General features: G+C 41.4%; 11 protein-coding genes across 11 annotated transcripts; 8 read left to right on the top strand and 3 right to left on the bottom strand. All coding sequences in view use genetic code 12, as the record gives it.

The window, feature by feature from the left end:
• Nucleotides 1–80: 80 nt before the first annotated feature.
• On the top strand, nucleotides 81–1,334 carry PICST_62096 (predicted protein; the record flags this gene model as incomplete). The annotated part of the gene is made up of 2 exons (XM_001385948.1): nucleotides 81–282; nucleotides 313–1,334. The coding sequence occupies 2 exons, from the start codon at nucleotides 81–83 to the stop codon at nucleotides 1,332–1,334; spliced, it is 1,224 nt and encodes a 407-aa protein (XP_001385985.2).
• An 89-nt stretch (nucleotides 1,335–1,423) lies between these two features.
• On the bottom strand, nucleotides 1,424–3,247 carry PICST_90266 (predicted protein). The gene is made up of 2 exons (XM_001385596.1): nucleotides 3,193–3,247; nucleotides 1,424–2,686 (listed from the first exon to the last, which is right to left on the bottom strand). Exon 2 carries the CDS (start codon nucleotides 2,641–2,643, stop codon nucleotides 1,618–1,620), a length of 1,026 nt encoding a protein of 341 aa, XP_001385633.2. The 5' UTR covers nucleotides 2,644–2,686; nucleotides 3,193–3,247; the 3' UTR covers nucleotides 1,424–1,617.
• A 518-nt stretch (nucleotides 3,248–3,765) lies between these two features.
• On the bottom strand, nucleotides 3,766–4,455 carry NAS6 (hypothetical ankyrin-repeat protein; the record flags this gene model as incomplete). The annotated part of the gene is made up of 1 exon (XM_001385595.1): nucleotides 3,766–4,455. One exon carries the CDS (start codon nucleotides 4,453–4,455, stop codon nucleotides 3,766–3,768), a length of 690 nt encoding a protein of 229 aa, XP_001385632.2.
• Nucleotides 4,456–4,724: 269 nt separating this feature from the next.
• PICST_33116 (predicted protein) lies at nucleotides 4,725–5,447 on the top strand (the record flags this gene model as incomplete). Its single annotated transcript, XM_001385947.1, has 1 exon — nucleotides 4,725–5,447. The coding sequence occupies one exon, from the start codon at nucleotides 4,725–4,727 to the stop codon at nucleotides 5,445–5,447; it is 723 nt and encodes a 240-aa protein (XP_001385984.2).
• Nucleotides 5,448–6,472: 1,025 nt separating this feature from the next.
• Nucleotides 6,473–8,278, top strand: ARE2 (Sterol O-acyltransferase 2 (Sterol-ester synthase 2); the record flags this gene model as incomplete). The annotated part of the gene is made up of 2 exons (XM_001385946.1): nucleotides 6,473–6,600; nucleotides 6,796–8,278. 2 exons carry the CDS (start codon nucleotides 6,473–6,475, stop codon nucleotides 8,276–8,278), a joined length of 1,611 nt encoding a protein of 536 aa, XP_001385983.2.
• Nucleotides 8,279–8,855: 577 nt separating this feature from the next.
• On the top strand, nucleotides 8,856–10,346 carry PICST_33114 (conserved hypothetical protein; the record flags this gene model as incomplete). Its single annotated transcript, XM_001385945.1, has 1 exon — nucleotides 8,856–10,346. The coding sequence occupies one exon, from the start codon at nucleotides 8,856–8,858 to the stop codon at nucleotides 10,344–10,346; it is 1,491 nt and encodes a 496-aa protein (XP_001385982.2).
• Nucleotides 10,347–11,497: 1,151 nt separating this feature from the next.
• PICST_62360 (conserved hypothetical protein) lies at nucleotides 11,498–12,949 on the top strand (the record flags this gene model as incomplete). Its single annotated transcript, XM_001385944.1, has 2 exons — nucleotides 11,498–12,779; nucleotides 12,840–12,949. 2 exons carry the CDS (start codon nucleotides 11,498–11,500, stop codon nucleotides 12,947–12,949), a joined length of 1,392 nt encoding a protein of 463 aa, XP_001385981.1.
• Nucleotides 12,950–13,410: 461 nt separating this feature from the next.
• On the top strand, nucleotides 13,411–14,350 carry PICST_84352 (spermidine synthase; the record flags this gene model as incomplete). Its single annotated transcript, XM_001385943.1, has 1 exon — nucleotides 13,411–14,350. One exon carries the CDS (start codon nucleotides 13,448–13,450, stop codon nucleotides 14,348–14,350), a length of 903 nt encoding a protein of 300 aa, XP_001385980.1.
• A 1,872-nt stretch (nucleotides 14,351–16,222) lies between these two features.
• STM1 (Stomatin-like protein 3) lies at nucleotides 16,223–17,245 on the top strand (the record flags this gene model as incomplete). The annotated part of the gene is made up of 1 exon (XM_001385942.1): nucleotides 16,223–17,245. The coding sequence occupies one exon, from the start codon at nucleotides 16,223–16,225 to the stop codon at nucleotides 17,243–17,245; it is 1,023 nt and encodes a 340-aa protein (XP_001385979.1).
• A 1,727-nt stretch (nucleotides 17,246–18,972) lies between these two features.
• On the top strand, nucleotides 18,973–20,736 carry PICST_47673 (multicopy suppressor of clathrin deficiency; the record flags this gene model as incomplete). Its single annotated transcript, XM_001385941.1, has 3 exons — nucleotides 18,973–19,289; nucleotides 19,374–20,223; nucleotides 20,404–20,736. Coding segments are annotated over 3 exons (1,500 nt in total), but the record flags the coding sequence as incomplete, so codon positions are not given.
• Nucleotides 20,737–20,957: 221 nt separating this feature from the next.
• Nucleotides 20,958–22,394, bottom strand: PICST_33109 (putative alcohol acetyltransferase; the record flags this gene model as incomplete). Its single annotated transcript, XM_001385594.1, has 1 exon — nucleotides 20,958–22,394. The coding sequence occupies one exon, from the start codon at nucleotides 22,392–22,394 to the stop codon at nucleotides 20,958–20,960; it is 1,437 nt and encodes a 478-aa protein (XP_001385631.2).
• Between the last annotated feature and the right edge of the window lie 534 nt (nucleotides 22,395–22,928).

The following is a 22,928-nucleotide window of genomic DNA, read 5'->3' as shown; positions in this document are numbered from 1 at the left end:
TTTCAATTTATAATCTGATTTTTTTCTCTTCTCATATACACTTTCTTTCTTTCTTTCTTTCTTTCTTGCTTTATTTGTAGATGCTGAATTTACGATATTCAGCGGCCAAGTCGTCACGAATCAGTAAGAGACTCATCGGAACATCACCTGTCAAAAAAATCCAGAAGGATTTGAAGAAGATCTTACCCTCGCAACGAAAGTACGCACAAAATCTCAAGAAATCTAATGCTATAATCAATAATAACCCAAATGAAGCAAACACTCTAAATAGAGGTTCTGGAGGTGGAGGTGGTTCTGGTGGTTCTTCAAAAGACGAGGAGCCTCTTGTTGTTCTGGACTATAATGTGCAGTTGGATTACCAGCTATCTAAAAACGACGATATCATGGTTGCAATCGATACCATTCTCGACAATCAATGGGCAGAGTCGTCGAGCTTGCATTTTAGATACCATAAACGTCAAGAGATAGAACTGGCAGATGGCGATATGGAAAAGTTGGTATTCCTGTTGAAGGGATTATCTGCTAAAGTAAAGGCTGAAATAATGAAATACAGACAGAACCAACTTCCCAAGGGTATAGTCACTACGGCACAGCTATATTCCATCTATGAGTCTCAAGGAAACACCTTTGTAGATAGAAATCTTGAGCTCAACATCCGGAACGGCAATCTCAAGAAGTTCGTAATCACCAATGCTTCTCCTGTAATTCTGAGAACAAAGCAGAAGTATCAGCATGGAAAGGTCACCTACGGCTTTGAAAACGTAGAGGTGGTGGTGAAAACAGAAAGTTACTTTAAGTTAATTTGCGAAGAGATAGAGAGGCTAGAAAAGGAACTTGTAGACTCTAGTATGGCAACCTCAGAGAGAATCAAGAAAGATAGACAACTAACTAGCATCAAGAAGTTTTTCGAGTACCTAAAGAGTAATCCTGCTTCCATCTTTGTCACCCACGAAGACTTTGACAACGAGCAGTTGTCTTCCTTGGTATCTTTTGGTCTTGTCACTTTGACTTCTAACCACTTGAATGAAATCGAATCACATCAGTACTCAATTTCTTACCCTGCTTGTGGAACGTTTCTCAAGCTCATTAATGCTGGTAGAGTGTGGTTGGTCAAAGCTTTGAGTAAGGGGAAGTATAACGAGAATTTGGAAGATCAGTTATTCAAAAAGTGGGAAGGAACTACATTGAATGGAGACTCTAAGATGAACAACTTTCGTCCTCCGTTCTATGGATATGACTTGAACTGGATTCTCGCGGATTCTTTGGGAGCAGGCGTAATTGAAGTTTTCAATACTCCAGTCGGAAGGGGCTGGAGATTAACAGGAAAGGTTTAACGCTATTTAATTCTATGAAACATTGCAATGGGTTATTATGGTACGCTACGATACCATAGGTTGTGTTACTTTACGATATAAGCAAAACGATACAAAGCTAGGTAAACTTGTATTATATGTATGACATTACATAAAGCATTATGGACAATTACATAAAAGTATTATGACTTTCTTGATTTCCAGACTGATTAAAAATTTGACTGTCTATACGCATTCAAGAGTGTTTTTAATATTACTACTACTGTAGGGTAGAACTGAAGAAGAGCTGGTAGAACAATAGACATTACATTCTAACTCTTTGCTTCTTTGCCAACTTTCTTTGCTTCTTTTCCTGGGCCTTCTTTTCAACCTTGAGTTGTTCTTCTCTGGACAAGGATCTCAACTTGTCTCTTTCTTCCCTGGCTTGTTGGGCTTTTTGTTCAGCCAACTCTTCCTGCTTGATGTCTTCCTTGATCTTATTGATCTTGGCGATTTCATTTTCTCTAGTCTTAACAACCTTCTTGACGGCTTCGCTTCTGAATGAAATTTCCTTAGTAGCTAACTTGTCCACAATAGCAAACAAGGCTTCCAAGATTTCTTGAACCTGGGCAAGCTCCTTCTTGTTGGAAGTCAAGTTGATGGAGAAAACTACTCTTCTACGAGGAATCAACTCCTGGAGTGATTCCGGCTTTTCAGCAGGCTGATCTGTGAAAGCGATGAATCTGATGAAAGAGGCAGCTTGCAAAGTCAAAGCATTCTTCAAGTCGGGAGTGGTGATCTTCTCCTGGAACTCGTTGACTTCACTCATGTAGACAAACGATTCAGGCAAGTTGGACGAGTCCGAAGTTCTGGTCAAAGACAAGAAGTAGTTTTCTTTTCTGAAGTCATTCATACCCAACTTGGATACAACAGCAGCAATGAAGTTGTCGTAGACGTTACTGTTAGCCGGAGTGATGGTAATTTCGACTTTATCAGAAGGAGCAGGCACAGATGTAGTGAAGAAAGACAAAGCGGTTTCCATGATCCAGACAAAGAGATTGTGTCTAGGCTTCAATCTGAAAACAATATTGACTTTGGCAATGTTTTCCCTACCTGTAGCGTAGGACGAATAACTTTCCGATGAATCTTTGATATATGTTTCAGTGGGAGAAACTCCAAACTGGTAGAAGTTGTTGGTGAAGGCACCTTTGACCAGAGCCAAGAAGTTCTTAACCAAGTAGGTGTTATATCTGTCACCAATCCAAAACAAAACAACGAAACCGGCAATGAACGACAATGTGAAGAGCTCCAATCTCCAGTCGTTGAGCGAAAGACGTTTCAAGAGAGACATAGCCTGCAACTCTTCAACGGTAAACTCGTTGTACTTTCTGGCACTAGTAGTGGTTAGTATGAAGTGAAGAATATTAGAAACGGGAAAATGGATGAAACAATAAACAATTGAATTAAGAACGAATCTCGTATTGGTCTGTCGTTATGCTACACTCGAATTGCCCACTTACTCAAACCGAAAATAGCTTAATTCTTTTCACATCAGACCAAAACAAGGAAACGAAATAAAACGTAATAGAGAACTATCCCTGAGATCATCCAGTTATAGTTGGCACTTTTTTCATTAAAAATGAACAGTTAGTCTACTTTCCATACGTCATAGTTCAAAACATATTTCTATGGTTTCAGCTCCGTTTTAAACAGCAAATAGATCAAAACAACGTTGAAGAGAACGAAAGTCTTTAATGGATGTCACAAAGTTGCCGTTGGAAATTCTCCTTTCAAAAATAGTGATTTCATTTGCAAATGTCTGAATCCATAAGCCAATATCAGACATCTACCGTTTCTTAACCATTGAGTCCCCAAAAAATTCAAAAGATCAAAGACTTACGCATCCTGGCCACCAACAAGGTTCGTAATTGAAACCAAGGCGTTTACGATAACAGAAGACATTGTAGCGTTACTTATATAAGAAAAGAAAGATAAAGCGGATCTGGGGCCGCAGGCTAAATCAATTGCAGAAGGTGAAAAATTCGAAGTTCGACGTTCAGCGCGAGACTGCAAATAAATCCTTGCCGCAGTAGTTAGTTTGTCCTACAGAGCCACAGAAGACTGGTTGATACTAGACTATTAGATCTACTGTAATATACAATTTATATGGTTCTAGCCAAAGACGGTTCAATGCAGAATAGAGATGTGGTTGAATCAAAAAGAAAATAGCTAGAAAATGGTTGAAAAATCTGATTATCTTCTCGAAATAGTAAGAGTTCCCATATGGAGAATATTAAAGAACCTCGAAGTATTCTTTGAATATTGTTTCTATAATTCACCTTCATCCTCTGAGACAGCTCTGAGGTTAGTCCAGAAAGAACTCCCTTTTTTAGGATATTCTTTTGGAATTTTAAGTATCTCCCTTAACCTTTCTGTTTCCGTTTCCCTCTGAAGTTTTTCACACTATGCTTCTCTAATCCTTTCTCTTCTTGGCAGATGGAAGCTCCTCTTCTGTCTGCTGCTTGAACTGGCTCATTCCCTCATGAACAGCATTTTTCACAAGATCTCTCAAAGCTTCTTCTGGGTTCTCGCTTTCCAAAATGGCTTGGATCTTCTTTCTTCTCTCTTCTAACTCGGCATCAGTAAGCTTCTGTTCACTTCCAGCGCCATCAGTATCGTTTTCCATGGTATATCTGATCTCATGACCATCAATGGTTCCTGGGATTGGTAAAGAACTCAAGAATTCGTTGGCTTGCTCTTCTTCAGCAGTTGCAGCCTCGGGCTCATCGTGTATCAAATGTTTCAAGTACTCAGCAACGTCAGGAAACTCGTCGTCTTCTTCAATGTACTGAGCAGCTGTCAACCCATCATTATTCTTCAACTTGTAGTCTGCCTTCAAGGTTTCTACAAGAAACTTTGCAGTTTTCAAATCCTCAACGTGATGCAAAGGTGTATCTCCTTCGGCATCTTGGATATTTACGTCACCGTTCTTGTCCTTGACTAAGTACTCGAGCAACTGGATATGGCCATACGAGGCAGCAGCATGGATGGGAGTATAGCCATTGGGATCCTTCAGGTTGGCTGAAAATTGTCCTGACTCTATGTAATTTTCCACAATTTTGCGCTGGTTGTCGGCAGCAGCTACCCAGATGTTTGATACCATGGCAATCGTACTCTTTTCGAGATTTGGAGCTACTTCAGAGTGCTTTTACGAGTTCCTTGTAGAACTATTTAAATGCAGATGAGCTTTGAATAATTTACACCTTCGCTACTGGGAGTTGTGGCCTGCATGTATGTATAAATTTTTTACACCTCTTGCTCCGATTTTTCAGGATTCTCAAACAGCTACCATGAAATTTACTTACAGATTCTCACAGACATAGATGTCATATTGAGCATATAAAGACTTATAGGTTGTTCTTTTCAAGAAATATGTCTGCTGTTCCTAATGCGGTAATACCGAACCCTGATAACTTGTCTGTCCTGGCACCAGAAAAGCTTTCGGGATTTGAGTGGTGGAGAAGATCTCTACAATATCGAACTGGCATGGGATTGGATCCCCAGGAAAAAGCCCAATTCGAGTTCGACTACCAGCACAAGTATCTTCCTCAGCAGTGCAACCTGTGCATTGAGTTCCGGGACTGGATGTTAACCTATTCACCCTCGGTTACCTTCATGATGGACCATATAAAGAAGTTGAGTCCAAACAAAGAGCAGATTCTCAACAAGTCCAACATAATTTGCGATGTTTGTGACGACTTGAAAGGGGGTGGGTTCCATCCGCAAGAAGGTATTTTGCTATGCGCTAACCGGATCCAGAGCAAGTGGCAGTTAGAAGATATCTTGACCCATGAGTTGGTTCATGTCTATGACCATCTCAAGTTCCAGGTGAACTTAAACGACTTGAAGCACCATGCTTGTACAGAGATTAGAGCCTCTATGCTTAGTGGAGAGTGTAGAATCTTCAATGAGATCAAAAAGACGGGATTGGGTGACTTTGGTAAGAAGTTCCAGCTGTGTATCAAGCGTAGAGCTATACTTTCTGTAAGTGCCAACCCTATTTGCAAAGACAGTGAGGAGGCTGAGAAGGTTGTTAATTCCGTGTGGCAGTCGTGTTTCAACGACACCAGACCTTTTGAGAGAGTCTACCGTTAGGAGAAGATACGAATTGATAAATGAGAAATTGGAGAAATCCCGAATTTACAGAATGATACTCAGAAATTAATAGACTCTCTGAGACTTCAAATATTGAAGGCATGGGAGATTTACGATCGAAGAGTTTCAATGGTACGAATGACGATGAAGAAATGCGCAGATGTTTCAAGAATTGGCCTACAAGATTGCAAATTCAAGAAGTGATGTGTTGAAGGATTTCGGGAGACAGTAAATTAATTTCATAATTCCTCGGGAACATACTAGCCGTAAGCCGAACTATTGATGTCTTCCGAGCAATTTGTTGTAACACCAACAAAGAAAGAGGAAAATTACGGTTGTAACGGAATTTTCAGATAGGCTTAAGACATGTGAACACCTTTGTACATAGAAAATAGCATTTAAGCCACAAATGAACTTGATGAAGAACTAATTGTAATTGCATTTGTAGCGGTGATAGAGTTATATTTCAGCGGAGTTCGAGCCGCTTAGACATATATGCTTCCGCTGAGTACCTCTTATCTGACACTGGAATCCTCACAAGACCGTGCCAGAAATCGTTCTCCGGACAGATCTTCTCGTACACTTTTTGTGGAGAAGGTCACGTATGACACCAAAAAGTGGTTCAGAGTTGGCCTGATATTGTCTGGATATTCCCCGGACTCCTGTACAGCTCTTGTGGCCGATCTTGGGTGCTAGGAATGTATCCTGATAAGTAGAACGGTATTGCCGGATCTGATGGCTATGTCTGTCTGCAGGTACACAAGATAGACATATCCATTATGAAATAGTTGATATAATGGGGAATAGCCCGCTAAAAAGAGGAAGTTCTTGTTCAGTTCTTCAGCAGTACACCAGAGCGTTGCCATCGAACAGTGTTTAAGGTTGGTTGACTTTTGGGCTGCTGAAATTTATTACAAAATCGATTTTCACTCCTTTGAAACGGTTATCGACGGTTACATCGTACTCCTAAATTTTCACTTTTTACACTTTTGTCACTTGATCAATTCCCAACAATTTGTAGCTCAATGACTCGGACTACGAACGATAAGCTTAATTTAATTACGGAAAACATCAATAGAAGGAAGTCGCTTGACTTGAACAACGATTACGTTGAATCGTCCTCCGGAGATGAATCTGTTACCCCTGAAACTACGTTGCACCACCTGGTAGTGGAGACTATTGTGGAGCAAAAAGAGCCAACGGACGAAAAATTCAAGGTTACTTACAGAGGGAAGACTACTGGTATAGTCGAAGCTATTCTGGAAGAAGCTTCAGATTTGACAGACTCCAAACCGTTGGGATCTGCTATTGCTGAGATTCTTACGAACACTACCACAAGATTGAACAGAAGAAAGAGAAGTGATTCCAAGACCAAGTATGTCTCGGAGATGGCAGATGTGAAATTTCACAGGCATTCTTCGTCGATATTCGATGAAGAGTACGTCAAAGAATCACAATTCTTCGGTTTCTACGTCTTGTTCTGGTTGGCTACGGGTCTATTCATGACAAATACGTTGATTCATGTCTACTTTGAGAATTCACTCGGCTTCCTCGAGTGGCCAATTGTCATGATCTTGAGAAAGGACTTAATTCGTGTGGGAATCACCGACGGCGTAATGTTTCTTTCTATATATTTTGTCTACTTAATCCAGTACGCTTGTAAGAAAAGGTGGATTTCTTGGAGAAGACAGGGCTGGGTGATCCAGGCAGTTTATGAAGTATATCATTTTGTGTTCTGGCTTGTCTTTGCCTCTGCAAGAGTCATGGACTTCCCCTGGATTGCTAAGGTATTCTTAGTTTTGCACAACTTGGTGTTTCTTATGAAAATGCATTCCTATGGTTTCTACAATGGATACTTGTGGAAGGTTCTTAAAGAGCTTCAATTCTCCGAGAGCTTCTTGAAGAAGTTAGAGGAGGATCCGGCTTCACTCCCCAGCAAATGTGACCTCGACAGCACTATTTCTGCACTCAAAAGTAGTGTCGAGTTCTGCAAGTTTGAATTGGAATATCAATCCAATGCTACTACGGTTACAACCAAAGAATACGAATTCAATGAGTCTACACTTCTGGAAAGTTTAGATCTGCTACAAGAAAAGAATGTGATAAAATTCCCACAGAATATCACATTCGTTAACTTTTTCGAATACACTATGTTTCCCACTTTGGTCTACACGTTACATTACCCCAGAACTGAAAGAGTTAGATGGTCTTTTGTCTTATCCAAGCTATGTGCCATATTCGGAGTTATCTTCTTGATGATCTCTGTAGCCCAAACCTGGATGTACCCATTGGTAATGGAATGTATTGAGGTGAAGAAGTTGCCTATCTGGGAAAGATGGTCCAAATACTTGCTCATTTTGCTTGACATGATAGCTCCGTTCTTGCTTGAATACTTGTTCACATTCTACTTGATTTGGGACTCTATTCTCAATGCTATTGCCGAATTGAGTCGGTTCGCCGACAGAGAATTCTATGGCCCCTGGTGGTCTTGTACAGATTGGTCGGAATTCAGCCGAATCTGGAATGTCCCCGTGCACAAGTTCTTGCTCAGACATGTGTATCATTCCTCTATTAGTACTTTCCATCTCAATAAGACCCAGGCAACATTGATGACATTTATGCTCTCAAGCATTGTTCATGAATTGGTTATGTACGTGATATTCGGAAGCTTGCGTGGATATCTTCTACTCTTGCAGATGTCGCAGATTCCGCTTGTCATGCTAAGTAGGACAGAGTACATGAGAGATAAGAAGATTTTGGGAAATGTCATCTGTTGGTTTGGTTTCATCTCAGGGCCTAGTATGATTTGCACACTTTACTTGGTTTACTAATGGAAATCAAATTTTCAAACCCAAATATACAAAATCCTATTCTTTATTGTATGGCCATGTAAAATTATGTACTCTATCACAAAATACTGCGCGTTGGCGCAGAAAATTTTTAACTCTAACAAGCGTAAAATATTGCTACAAGTAGGTCAACTATCTTTCTACAATCAGTTGTGATAATACAGAGTTGGCAGATCACCGGAGCTACTAGTTCGTTTCTGCGGGATGAACAATACTGCTCCGACCGTTACATCCACAACAAAGGGGTTCTGTATTCTATTTGCTAAGATAGGCAAAAATATTTTTTCGTTACTGCAGAATAATTACGTGCATGTGCTTCTGTTGCAATTTTGACAAACTAATTTCCCAATGCGGCCACGAAGAATATATTGTATGCAAAAGAATTCAGCACACAGTAGACCCTTTTAAAAGTAGATATTTGTCCTTTTCGAAGTGCCCCTCCCGTCTCCACCAATTGCACCTACTCCACCTACTTCGTTACATGGTAAGTTTACTCCGCTATTTTCAACTTGACATTGTCTATTGTAGACAGATACACGGGCCCTCATAATAATCGTACATGCATAACCACTACTTGGTGAACGGAACAGATATAGCTGGGTTCGAACCCTATTCGGCATCAAAGGGCATCATTAGAATACTGGTAGCACTCCAGAATGGTGGCTCAGAAGGAACAGGGTTGATACCAATTCTTGCCTTTGGTAAAAACATTCTAGGACCAAAAATCCCCGATGCACTCTTACACTATGCTGTGCTTGTTCAGAATAACTTGACTGGAGGTTATGCCACATTGACAGATGTTGTCCCGTGTGCTGTGTTTGCGGCAATATTTGGAATCATCATGCTCTTGCATTTGGCTATTTTCATTGTTAATTGGTCCAGGGGACATTATTTCATATTGTCTTTGGTGTGGTCCATCTGTAACCTGATGAAGGTCGTCGCACTAGTGCTTCGTTTGCTTTGGGCAAAAGACATCACCTTGTTCAGAATAGCTTTAGTTGGTGAGGCTTTCCTCATCTTTCCGTCTCTTATCATGTCGTCGTTAAATTTGAATTTGGGGCAAAGACTTTTTACGTGGAGACATCCTGTCGGTGGGTCCAGACGTCTTTTCTGTGGCGTCATGTTTGGTCTCTATGGATTTATCTGTATTATCATTGCCCTCACTATCATCTCGACGGTATTTCCTTATATCCACTTCTTGTCCTCCAAATGGTATTGGACCCACAAACAATTGGTTAAATTCACGGCTATTCTCATTGTTGTCTATCCCTTGACAACTGTTGCTTTGATTGTCTTGTCTTGGTGGGCACCTACCAAGAAGGATGAAAACTTTTACACTTACCAACCATGGTGGATTGAAAGTTTCCATCCTTTCTACTTTGTTCCTAAGGGTGCCGCCCAAAAGGCAGAAGAGAGCTTCCTTAACAGAAACCACAACCATCGCAATGCTGTCAGAGTCATTGCTGCTACCCATCACCATTATAACGTGGTCGAAGGTTTGAACAACCTAAGGGGGGATTTGGAGCATAACACATCGTTCATTATAGTTTTGATCTCAACCATCTTCTTCATGACTCAGGCTATCTTAAGAACTGTTGTTGTGTTCCTGGACAGAATTAATGCTTATGCCAGTAGAGCTGACTCTCCCTTCGCCATGTACTTTTGCTTCTTTGGTCTTGAAATCGTGATCAACATCATGTATATTGCTGGGAGAGCTGACCTCAGATTCTACAGGCCAGATGCTCTTGCCAAAGACAGTTCCGCCGTCACTGCAGAACAGTCATATATTGTCAGCGATAATGAGCAGGAGGAGGAGGAGGAAGAAGACGACTTCGATGACTACTTCACTGATCATGAAGACGATGAAGAAGGCTCTGCTCGTGTCTACAGATACCGTCTTGAGGAAAGCTCCGATGACCAGTCTCTTGACTTTGGTTTACCTCCAACATACGGATACTCCAAAAGCAGTGATGAGAAGAAAATAATAAGCAAGACGTCTGAGGAAGGAGCAGAACACTCCAGTGATGAAGACTCTGAGTTCTACTTCTGATGGTCCATATCTCTATTGTGCCAATTCATGTCATTCGCACAAGGAAAGCCAGACCAGTTAATAAAACTCACACCTCTGATGTTGTCTTCGGTTATCCTCCATTTAGTTTGGTTTCATTCACAGTGCAGAGTATACTATAGAGCTGCAGACTTAGAATACTTTTAGATCCAGGTTCAGGTATATATATAGACATCTCAATTCGAACCTCTCCATTTCATTCATCCCTACTAGTTGGTGGGACTTATAGTTTCTATTCCTTGTAAGCTGTATTGCTGTGGGGTCTTCTTGTGAATTTCGCAACTGTGAAGTAGCCGTACGTCTGGTGATGTTGGGTTTCCTGGATCTCTGCATTCATAAATGCCCCCTTGGGATATAAAGGAATCTGAAATGATGACACATTTGCCAACTCGAGTGCAAGATTTAAGTTTAGTTCTGTGACTTAGATTCATCTGAATACAACTCATATATTTCCATTTCAAACCATCTAGGAAGAGCAAAAAAGTATAATGTATAATGCCGAGGGGTGCAAAGACATGCAGGCATGCATAGAGGCATGCATGTGTGATTGCTGAACTAGGAAATTTAGTTCCAGTGCGCATTATTTTCTGTTTCCTATTGTATCAAGGCAGAGGGCTAGGTGAAGATGAGCCAGTCCAGTTGCCGTGCTTAAAGAGAGTATTTGGGTTGGTCCCAGTCTAACTTACAAGTGGGAGCTGTGGAATGCCGACTACTCCAACAGGTGATGGCATCGACGCCTTGACAGAACTTTCCACTTGCCTCAGACAGCGAAAGTATTTTCCGCAAAAAAAACTTTATCCTACATCATATCTGCAGCACTATTTCTTATTTAGGGAATTGTTAAAAAAGCAACTGGTGGGGAAATGTATGCAGTTAATGTTTGCATAGATAAAACTCCACTTTTCCCATAAATATATATGGAAACAATTCTCACGGTAATCAAGAGTCTTTCTCTTTTCTTTGAAAGCAGTTTTGTCGAAATTTACTCACCAGTCTTGCCGTTGGAACCATAGGAATATATAACTTTTTGTCTGCATTACAATCTCTGCTTGCACCAGACCTTGAAATATTCTATATCCAACAATTTGATATTCTAGTAGAGGCTTCTCGTTCATTCTTTCACTTCCCTCGTCATGTTTGATCCTTCGGACCAAGGCACACCTTACACTGCCATCAAAGGTGTTATGCATCTCATATATGCCATTCAAAATAGTCCAGACCCTGGGACTGGGATTATTCCATTGGTAGAGTACGCTAAAAACCTCCTTGGACCCAAAATTCCTGATTCTATTATCTACTGGAATCTCGGAAACCAGAACGGGTTGTTTGGAGGTTATCCGAGTAGATGGGACATCGCTCCAAGTATTGCATTTGCTGTGATATTCTTTATATTGGCAGTTATGCATCTAGTTATATTTGGCATAAACTTTTCTAGGGGCCACTATTTCTGGATAACATTCATTTGGGGTCTCAACGCTTGTATGAAAGTAATGGGCTTTTCTATGAGAGCCTATTGGTCCTACGACATCACCAGGGTCAAGCTAGGTTTGGCCAGTGAAGTTTTCTGTATCATTCCTTTTGTCATTATGGTGTCCTTCAACTTGATCTTGGCTCAGAGACTCTTCACATGGAGACATCCTGTCGGTGGTAGTCGTTGGCTCTTCTGGAATTTTATGTTCGCGTTGTATGGTTTCGTGTGTATTCTTCTCGTGGTCACAATTATCGCTTCTTTCTTCCCATATTTGTACTTCTTGTCTTATCGTGCTTACTTTCAGTACCAACAAGTGGTCATGGCAACGTGTATTTTGATTATTGCCTACAGTTTGACATCTATTGCTTTGATTGCTTTATCCTACTGGGCACCAACCAAGAAGGATGAAAACTTATACACCTATCAACCATGGTGGATTGAAAGCTTCCATCCATTTTACTTTGTCCAGCCTTTCGCTGCCCAAAAGGCAGAGGAAACGTTTATGAAAAGAAACCACAATCATCGTCACGCTGTCAGAGTTATTGCTTCTACCCATCATCATTATAATGTGGTTGAAGGTTTGAACAATCAGAGAGGTGACTTGAAGCATAACAAGTCCATTCTTATCCTTTGTGCCTCCACTTTACTTATTTTTGTCGGTACTATTCTTAGGACGATTGTGGTATTCCAAGCAAAGCCCATTCGGTTGGATAAGACAGTTACAAAGCCAGTTGTGATGTATATTGTGTGGGGTTTATTTGAAGTTTTCGTCAATTTGTTGTACCTTGTAGGTAGAGTTGACTTAAGATTCTATAGGCCAGATAATTTACCACCTAAAGTCAGGGCCATCATCACTGCAGAACAGACATACTACCCATCTGAAGATGAAGATGAGGATGAAAGGGCATCATTTGATGAAGACTATGAAGCTGGCCCTCAAAGTCGTGATAGTTCTATCGACGGAGACGATTGGAATTTCGTTGATGTCAACAGTGGAAGCTCAGTATCCAGCGATGGCTACAAGTTTAACAATAATGTCAGCGGGAGCAAACCACCCTACCCGTACGAGGAAAAGAAAGAAAAGGATGATAATGAATCCGAGTTTAACTTCTGATAATGATAGTATGAATAAAAGGTCGGAAGTAAAACATGCCAGAGGGCATTGGCATCTCCGGAGATAAAAAAAGATTTCTGAATATATACCCTATTTATTGTCTGCCCTTGATTCAGATGGGCTTTACTGTACTATATATTAGAATAAAGGGAACAGCTTTTTCAGGTCCGTAGGGTTGGTTCAGCATTTGTATTACAGTTTATGTCTGAAATGAACTTCCACCTTGATGTTTTGACTCCGTCTGATTCGCACCCAAATGCCCCATGCGGACAGCGAATTTTCAACATGCAGACTCCGTAGTGCAAAAAGATTCTTTGCTGCCCTGCTCCTCTGGTAGATTTTTTCTTGTTTTCAGTTTGCAATTCGGTGAAAATTTTGAAAATCGGACACTAGGAAAATTTTGACTGAAGAAATTTCATTCGTTCAATTTTACTTTCTTTTCTTTCTTCTCCAATTCTTCCCTATTCTATATAGTATAGATCTTTGAAAGTAGTAGTAATGTCTGCCTCTCAAGAATTGACCCATCCCTCCATCAAGGACGGCTGGTTTGCTGAAGTTTCCGACACCATGTGGCCTGGCCAAGCCATGTCCTTGAAGGTCGAAAAGGTTTTGCACACCGAAAAGTCCAAGTACCAGGACGTTTTAGTTTTCAAGTCCGAGACGTACGGCAATGTCTTGGTTTTGGATAACTGTATCCAAGTCACTGAACGTGACGAGTTCTCCTACCAAGAGATGATCACCCACTTGGCCCTCAACTCTCACCCTAACCCAAAGAAGGCTTTGGTTATTGGTGGCGGAGACGGTGGTGTCTTGAGAGAAATCTTGAAGCACGAGTCCATTGAAGAAGCTTGGTTGTGTGACATCGACGAAACTGTCATTGAAGTTTCCAAGAAGTACTTGCCTGAGATGTCCAAGTCCTACAATGACCCAAGAACCAAGGTTCACATTGGTGATGGTTTCAAGTTCTTGGCTGAGTACAAGAACCAATTCGATGTCATCATCACCGACTCTTCTGACCCAGAAGGTCCAGCTGAGTCGTTGTTCCAAAAGCCTTACTTCGAGTTGTTGAGCGGTGCTTTAACCGAAAAGGGTGTTATCACTACCCAAGCTGAAAACATCTGGTTGCACATGCCTATCATCTCCAAGTTGAAGCAAGACTGTAAGCAGATTTTTGCTGTGGCTGAGTACGGCTACACCATGATTCCAACTTACCCTTCGGGCTCCATTGGTTTCATGGTCTGCTCCAAGGATCCAAACGCTGACGTCACCAAGCCAATCAGATTTGACTGGTCCGACGAATTCGTGTCGAAGAACTTGAAGTACTACAACAAGAGAATCCACGAAGCTGCCTTCGTCTTGCCTACCTGGGCTGACGAAATTTTAAACAAGAACAACGCCTGACATCACTCCACAGAAGATATTTATTATAGTAGCCTCTCTTGAGGCCACTAGTGTATATTAGTTTTTTGTGTTACGATGTTACGAATGGGTTCTGTCTGGCAGCCGTGGGTATCCATGGACTGGAGGTTTAGAGTTGTTAGATAGAAAAGAAATATATGGTTCTTGTTTAGACGAATGTAGTGAAATGGCTGCGAAAGACCGCATTCTGTGCCATTAATGGAACTTCTGCAAATAGAAGACGACAAATAGAACAGAGTGACACCAAAGGTCATGATGAAGTGTCTGATGTGTGTATATCTGAATCAATTTGAACGTATGTGGAAAACCCATAACCTTAATCAGAACAAATTATCAGTTCGTACTTCTCATCATTGAATTGATCTTATCTATCGTCCATAAAGGATCACCTAAATGACGATCTCAGCTAGTCACACTTTGCACGTTTCCCTGATTTTAGAGGATCTCTCGTTTTGTGTGCATTGTCTATAGTAACAGGAATGTTCCACGACCTGACTTCCTGATTGGTACCGTCAAGATACGAATCTTAGCATTTTCTTGGTAATGAGGTCATTTTTGAATACGACTTTCCTGTAATCTTTCGCCGTATCAAGCCTGGAGAATCTGTCTCCCTTTGCAAATCTGATCTTCTGCAATTTGCACTTCCTCGTCTAGTGGCTGCTATCTCGTCTTACTAGCGTAGAACCAAAGTGAGAAACTCAGTCGAGGGTGGTTCAGCATCCAGGGTACTAGGCTGAGTAACTTCAACTGCCAATGGCACAAAAACGGTTCACGGCTTAGAAAGTGGAGAAAAGGCTATGCACCGTGCCGGTTCGTAATGAGTGGGCTTTGTTATCTGAAGAACTTTCATGCAACCTTTGTAAGCACATTCAGTAAATGACTTAATTGACATTCCTGTGCCTTATCGTCGGAAGGAGTTATTCTCTTTTTGTATGATGTCAAACGAGCGGCTCGAGTTTCTTCCACCGGATCGAGTGGCTCTCCCAATGTGTCAATTGGCTAGCCGTTGCAGATAACTATGTTATAGAAATTGGTTCCCGACTATATAGTCATTCGGCAGTGAAGTCGTTTGTTGCCGATGCTGTTGCTACAGTCACGGGCTGGGTGTTAGTTGCAGTTAACTGGGTGGCTGTTGCAGTTCGAGGTGCGCATTTGTCGTGTGTGTCTACAATTCTACACAATTGACCTACAGCAAAGGGATAGTCTTTGCTGGTGATCTACAATTGTCTGATATCCTCACTTGGACGTCAAGTTAAAGCCGATTCGGGTCTGAAGAAGCAAAACTGACCACTTTCTACGTCAAGATTCTCTGCCTTTGAGACAGCGGTACTTGGTGGCCTCCACTTCGATAATTGAGGTCAACTTCAGCTATATAGTCTACGGAATCCATGATCACCAGAATGTCGTCGGTCCTTCAGTGAGTAACCTGTTCAGAACTGTTGATAGCACTTAGTTATAGTTGCATATGCAGACGTGAAGCTTAATTGTACTGTTGATGACCGATTTGAAATAAGGAGCCGAATACAGCCGTCAGCAACTTTCAGTCTGCAGGTGTCCCCATACCGAAAAAAAAAAGTTGCATATACAAAAGTGCACATTAAAAATATTTGGGCACTGAGAGAGGTAAAGTCAATAAAGCAAAGTCAAAAATGTCTGCTGCTGGAGTCTATAAATATAAGACATTTTCGTTACCTTTTTGACTGAAAATTCGATTTTGGTTCTTATCTTCACCAACTTCCCAAGCAATTGATTTCTATTCACAGCAATTGACTTCGATTCCACTTATTAAGAGGCTGCTATTATCTGTATAACATTAGCCGAATTACTAATTTTTTGATCCAATAATTTTCAATAATGTCTGCTTCCGTCACTTCTTTTGAGCCAGACTCGTACAAACAGACCATTAAGTCCCAGCCGGCTATTAAGCCTGAAATGGTGCTTAAAAACTTTGCCCGTTCCTACGACACTCCACCATTCAATAGCTACCAAAGGTTTATTTCCTCTATGGGAACGCTTTTTGGTTCCTGTGGTATTTTCTGTTTCGTGTGCTCGAACCCATATAAGGAAGTCCAGCAGGGTGAGGTCGGTTTGGTTCAGACTTTTGGTGCTTTGTCGAGAACTGTTGAGCCAGGTTTGTCTTATGTCAATACTTGGTCCGAGAAGTTAACCAGAGTTTCCATCAAGATTAATATCCGTGAAATTCCTGCCCAAAAGTGTTTCACTAGGGACAATGTCTCGGTAATTATTACCTCTGTTGTCTACTACAATATTATTGATCCACAAAAGGCCATCTACTCCATTGCCAATATCCACGATGCTATTGTTGAAAGAACTCAAACCACACTTAGAGACGTCATTGGTGGAAGAACTTTGCAGGAAGTTGTTGAAAAGAGAGAGGAAATCGCCGAGTCTATCGAGCACGTAATCGCCAAAACTGCTTTCGACTGGGGTGTGAATATTGAATCGATCTTGATCAAGGACTTGACTTTGCCGGACAAGGTCCAGAGCTCGCTTTCTATGGCCGCAGAAGCTAAGAGAATCGGTGAAGGTAAGATTATCAACGCTAAGGCTGAAGTTGAAAGTGCCAAGTTGATGAGAAAGGCAGCCGATATCTTGGCTTCAAAGCCTGCTATGCAAATCAGATATTTGGACGCTTTGCAGAACATGGCCAAATCACCTGGTACCAGAGTTATCTTTATGCCTTCATCTCAGGAAGTTGAAAGATTAGCCTCCTCCAACGTCGACTACGCCCCAAGCAATGGAAAGGAAAAGCACGCTGACTTAGATGAAGATAGCGAATGGGCTGGTAATGACAACAGCAACAAGCGTATGATCGAAACTGTGGCTTTGCAAGAAGCCATGCACACGGGACACTGATCTCGCTTTCATTGCTTTCTTCCTATGTTGTTTTTTATGTACTGTGCGGCTCTCTGTGTGTTTTTGAAGCTGCTTTAATAATCTCTCTAGAAATCTTTAGTTCGAAACCTACAATAATTGCTTAATTGCCGAAGTGGTTCCAGCACTTAATATAGTAATACAAGGAGATTATGAATGGATGTAGATAATGATATGGTTGCAAATTGTGTCACGTGATGATAAGTGCAACGAGACTCATGAGCTGGTAAAGAGCGAAGCTATCAAAAGAGGATTAGCTATAGAAACATTGCTACAAGTGTACATCGGGAGTGATATAATTCTCTTCTATGGTGTACAATGATAATTAGAGAGACTTTGTCCCAGCTGAAAGCCTTTGGCGGAGCTGGAAGTCTAATTAACTCGATTGGTAGCGCTGCAAACTCAAGTAATTGAACAGAGCACTTGAACATTAAGCACTCAAGAGTAGTGTTTGTGTATGCTTGGTGTCTTATATTGGATCCTTTATTGGCGAAATTGTAAAGATACGTGTTTCGTATGAAACATTTCCAATTGAATAGTTACACTAATTCATTCTGAGTTTCAGTATACTACTAAATATTTGTTAGTGCACTACTTTTGACCATAAATATCCAACAAAAATTCCTACAATGATTGTACTTTTTAATGCTGTAGCATACCATATAGTATCACATTTGGCTATAATAAGTCTATATACTTTCCGTAGTCTACAATTCTGCTCTCGACGATTCTCTCGACAATTCTCTCTACAATTCTACTTTTAGTGTCGGTATGTCGCGTCTACCTTTTCTGTCTTGTGTCGTCTATGTCTCCTCATATTTACCTATATGCCGTCCGTGCCAAATGCGAATATCCTCTATCAAATCTGGATTCTCTTCAGTGGTAATTTCACTCTCCTTCCCAGCACCAGTATTCTTCTGTTTGCAGAGCCCATTTCGCCATTGTGACCTGTCGCTTCACTACGTCTGATCATGAGCGGACCTGGTTTTGATTGGTTAAACATCCCTCTGCGGCCCGGAGTGCCTGGCCAGCGTAGTTCCCCCGACTCTGCCGCTCGCCAGCGTGTTCCAGGCAGTTACGATACGGCTAGTCCAGTTGTGCTGCCAGCGGCTGTCCCTTCTGTTTCCTTTGGAGCCGCTGATGCTGATAATAGTCTGTTCTTTGGCGTTCCGACGTCGAACATCACCATGAATGTGGGTGCCAAAGGTAGTAATGGCAATAGTACTACGGCTATGTCTAGTAGTTCGACTGAGAATCGGAGTACGAATAATTCTTACAATTCTACTAATAACACTTCATACAATAATAACAACTATAATACCGCTAACGGTACCAATGGTTCATACCCCAACAATAATAACAATATCAATAACGCCTATAATAGTAATCATACCACCTTGAATACTGATGACCCCACAATACTATCGCATTCTCATTCCACTCATCTTCTGCCCAATCCTACTCCACATGTTCCGCTGGAGTCCAACGTCCACGACTACTTTTTCCGCAATGTCTCTGCGGATAGCTTCCAGCGTTCTGGTCGAGTTCAGGAATCGCTATCTAGGCTGGAGAACAACTCTTACGATTCGATTCTTCGTGTACCGCTGGAGAATCCAGCAGTTTCCATCTCCGTTTCGGGCTCTGACTCCGTACTTGGGTCTGTTTCTGCTCTAGGCTCTTTAGGCTCCGTAGACTCAGACGATTCTTCTGTCCCACTTTCGCTCACGGCACAAGAGCTTACGCTCCAGGAGTCCAAGACGTACATGCGCTGGTACAGTGACATTCTAGCCCGAACCAACAGCAGAACTATCACCATGGTTGACGTTTTCAACTTTCTCGTCAACTTTCGTATTACACAAGCTATCAAGGAGAAGATTTCTAAGATCTTTCTGAAGATCGTCTACTCCATCAACATCGGCGAATTCTTTGCTTTGCTCCGTTTGATCAGTCACACTCTTTCAGGTGAAGAGCCAAGCCGCCGTTTGATCAAGGTCAAAGCACCGGTTCCCACTCCGCCATCTATCTTGTCAAAAAAGCGCCAGAACGACGACACGGATAACGAAAATGACGACGACATCAACACCAATAATAACAATAATAACAACAGTAGCATTAACAGCAGTAATAACATAGAAAATGATGTCTCGTCTTCTAGAAATGGTGACACTCCTCACGAGAACAAACCTCTTGATCTCGACTCTTTCACCCAATTCTTGCTTACAGGTGAAAGACCAGGCGAAGTGCCCAAAAAGAAACGGTCCAAAAAGTTGAAATCTGTGAAATTCTCAGACCAGATAGTCACGGATATCCACGATGACTTCATGGCCTCTCCCTTACCGTCGCCGCTGCCTCTGTTGGACTATTCATTGCCGATGGACCAGCTACTTGACCGAATGAAACAAGGATCTGCTCCACAGCAACAGCAACAGCAGGTAGACGAAGATGAGCAGGAGGTATTGAAAGAGATGGAGTCACAAATCAACCATTTCCAAAACTTGCATAATGTAGACACGGCCCTGATTGGGGGAGTACCGCTGAGTATCCATTTCCATGACGGGAACTCGTCGGAACACTTGCTTCGTCCTAACATGACCGGTCCGGCTCAGATGGCACGGATGTTTAGCCCTTCTCCAGAACCGGAATTACTCAAGCCTAACATGACTGGACCCGTCCAGATGGCTCAATTGTACAATAGAAGACAAGACGACGATTTGTCGCCCGCAGTGGGCGTAACCAACCCAACAGATATGGCACGGATGTTTGCTCCTTCGGCCCAAGATCTGACTCTGGCTCAAATCGCGTCTCTGGAGGTGCCCAGAATATCGCTTCAGTCGTTCACTAGTCAGATGACAGGAAACACACTAGCCAACACCCAGCAGAACGGACAAATCAGAGACACTTCTTCTCCTAGACCACCCTCTAACTCTTTTTCTTCAGGTAGACCCATTCCACCTCCGCCGGTTCCGACTTCTAGACGTAGTAGATCTGTTTCTTCACCTACTCCCAGGATATCTTCACCTTTGACGAAACCACCGGTTCCGCAAAGTGAAGGCAATTTGGGTGTATCTGGCCTTCCACCCCCAGTGCCGCCTAGATCGCCTTTAGTCGTTAACAGTAAGGTCAACACTAATGGGCAGAAGGTTCCACCTCCACCTCCCCCTTCCAGAAGAAGAGGGCCTTCCATTTCTAGTCCGCAACCACCGCCCCTTCCACCTAAAGTAACTGCTGGTCAGACGAATGAAGACAATAGTAACAACTACAATAACGATTACAATAGTTACAATAGCAACTATGGCAACATTGCCAATCCGGCACCGACTGTTACGTTCAACAACTACAATAATGGTAGCAATAACGACACGTCGTTCTACAATAACCAGGAAGCCAGTGACAGCACTGCCAATATCTTGGACGACCTTAAGGCTTTACAAGCAGAAGTAGATAAGATTAGAGATATGACAGGAGGGTTTTGATATATATATATGTTATCCTGTTGTACGCTATAGGAATAAACACGTAAAATTTATTTCATTTCTCTTGTTATTAAAGTTTCTCGTATAAATAGAGGTTCTATACGTATATTAGGTTCTAGATTAATGTCTGGTTATTAGACAAGGTAGGTTTCCCCTTGGCTTTTGTCAAGCATCTGATCGTATCAGACAAATCCTACCCGTATTTAACATGTCTTCTAGTGTTAATTGTAGTGTTTCAATTCAGTTGTTAACTTTTTCGCAAACGTGTCCATTACTTTGACATCAGTATTGGGATCTACAGTATTTTCGACGTCGTCAAGACTTGCAATTACGACATTTATACCACCAGAAGGAGTTCCTACTGCCGAGTAAACAAAATGTCCTGAAACTCCAATGTCCTGACTGAACCAAAGATCAAGAACTTCAATCTCTTCATTGCCAATTGGTTTGTTCCCAATGTTGGAAACTTCCATTGTAACTCTAGCATCTAAACTTCCAATCTTAGAGCGGATGTAATCCCAGATATTCACATATGACAATAGCCCAATAGTCTTGAATCCTACTTTGGAATCAATATCTTCTTTCATCCTTTGCGCAATGCTAGCCGTTGATTCAGCAACTGCTTCGTATCCCAGGCTAGAAGGTATTGGCCTAAGGATCACTTCACTGAATCCAACAACGTAGTTGTATCGCAATTCATTCTGTAGATCTGGATAATACCGACGACCATCCAACACAGTGAGTAGCTTTGTAGAGCACTGGTTTTTGTGGAAATGTGGAAATACAACTTCTTGCAACGTTTTCGAAGCCACAGCAGCAAAGTATGGAGTGAACGTTGTCCCTTTTGAGCGGAGAAACTGAAGCAAATTCTCCAATTCCTCAGCGGAGATATTTATGATTCTGTAGTTCACCTTCGTTGGAACTTGAAGCCCTCTGTTGGTAAACAAGGGATATGTATCGAAATCATAGCCATATATGTATTTGTCTAATAATTTCTTAGCAAAGTTGGGAAGAAACAACTCCTTTGCTATTGCTACTACTGTGAACAACAGCGACGGAGTGAAAAGATCCACCAAGTCTGTGGTTGTTGGACATAATGGAGCAAGTACTTCTGCATCCTTAGAGTAGTCCAACAAGATATCCAACTGTTGAAGCTGGGCTTTTGACTTCAACAATTTTGCAACCTCGTTAAGCAAATCCTGATGAAAGTTACATGAACCATTTGCATCCCCCAAGATGTGGTCTACAGCAAGGGTATAGTAAATTTTATTCTTGGCCTCAGAAATAATGATTCTCCAAGGAGGCGTGTTCACATTCAAGTCGAACCTGACTTCATTGAAGCTTTTCAACAAATTACCATCCAAAGTTCCTGAGATATTCCTGTGCTCAACTACATCCGTATAGCGTATTAATTGCACCGTTTTTACAGTGTAATTGTTTCCATTCTCTTTGGCATCATCTTCACTATGTTCTTCTCTAAAGAAGTTAGTAGTAAAAGTAGGATTCTTCAACAAAAAGTTTCTCAAGGCATGAGAAAGGACATTTGGTTCTACTACTTCGCTGTAAGTGGCAGTTATGTTGAAGTTGGAATACGTGTTTTCAACATTCCGGCAGATCTGGAGCCTCTCGTAGAAGGTTGGTTTACGTTCGTGTTTCATTTATCTAGGCTTTTGCGATAGTATAAAGAACGAAAAAAACACACAAAAAATTAGCAAAAAGTTGAAATTTTAGTCCAGCAGCTCTACTTTATATCACCATTGACGACTTCTAATAGTATCTCTATTGTTGCCTTGAAATTGAAGGAGACGTTGGAAATAGGGGTAATAGGGGAAAGAAAGTAAATCTAGATTTTTTTCGCAATTTCAGAATACGTCATGATTGCAAACCTTACTCCTATTTGATACTGAAATTCTGAAGTGAACAACTACAACAAATTGAGAAGGCAAATAGAAGGATAGAATGCCTTGAAAGTATAACAATATAATAGAATCACATGATAGAATTCCCTTATGTCTATTTTCACATTCACTTTCATTTCCAACTGTCTAGCAATGAGATTAAGTAGTTTACAAAATATTTGACAAATTGTGAAAATTCAAAAATGAAAATTTCAGAAAAGTATTCATTCAAAAGCTTTCAATACAAACTCCGTGCTTTCACATTACTTATATCAAAAAGAACTTCATAAATAC

The sequence above is a fragment of the Scheffersomyces stipitis genome, chromosome 6 (assembly GCF_000209165.1).
Source record: "Scheffersomyces stipitis CBS 6054 chromosome 6, complete sequence".
NCBI lineage: Eukaryota > Fungi > Ascomycota > Pichiomycetes > Serinales > Debaryomycetaceae > Scheffersomyces > Scheffersomyces stipitis.
The sequence above is the reverse complement of the archived record's forward strand: the minus strand, read 5'-3'. Positions and strand labels throughout refer to the sequence as shown.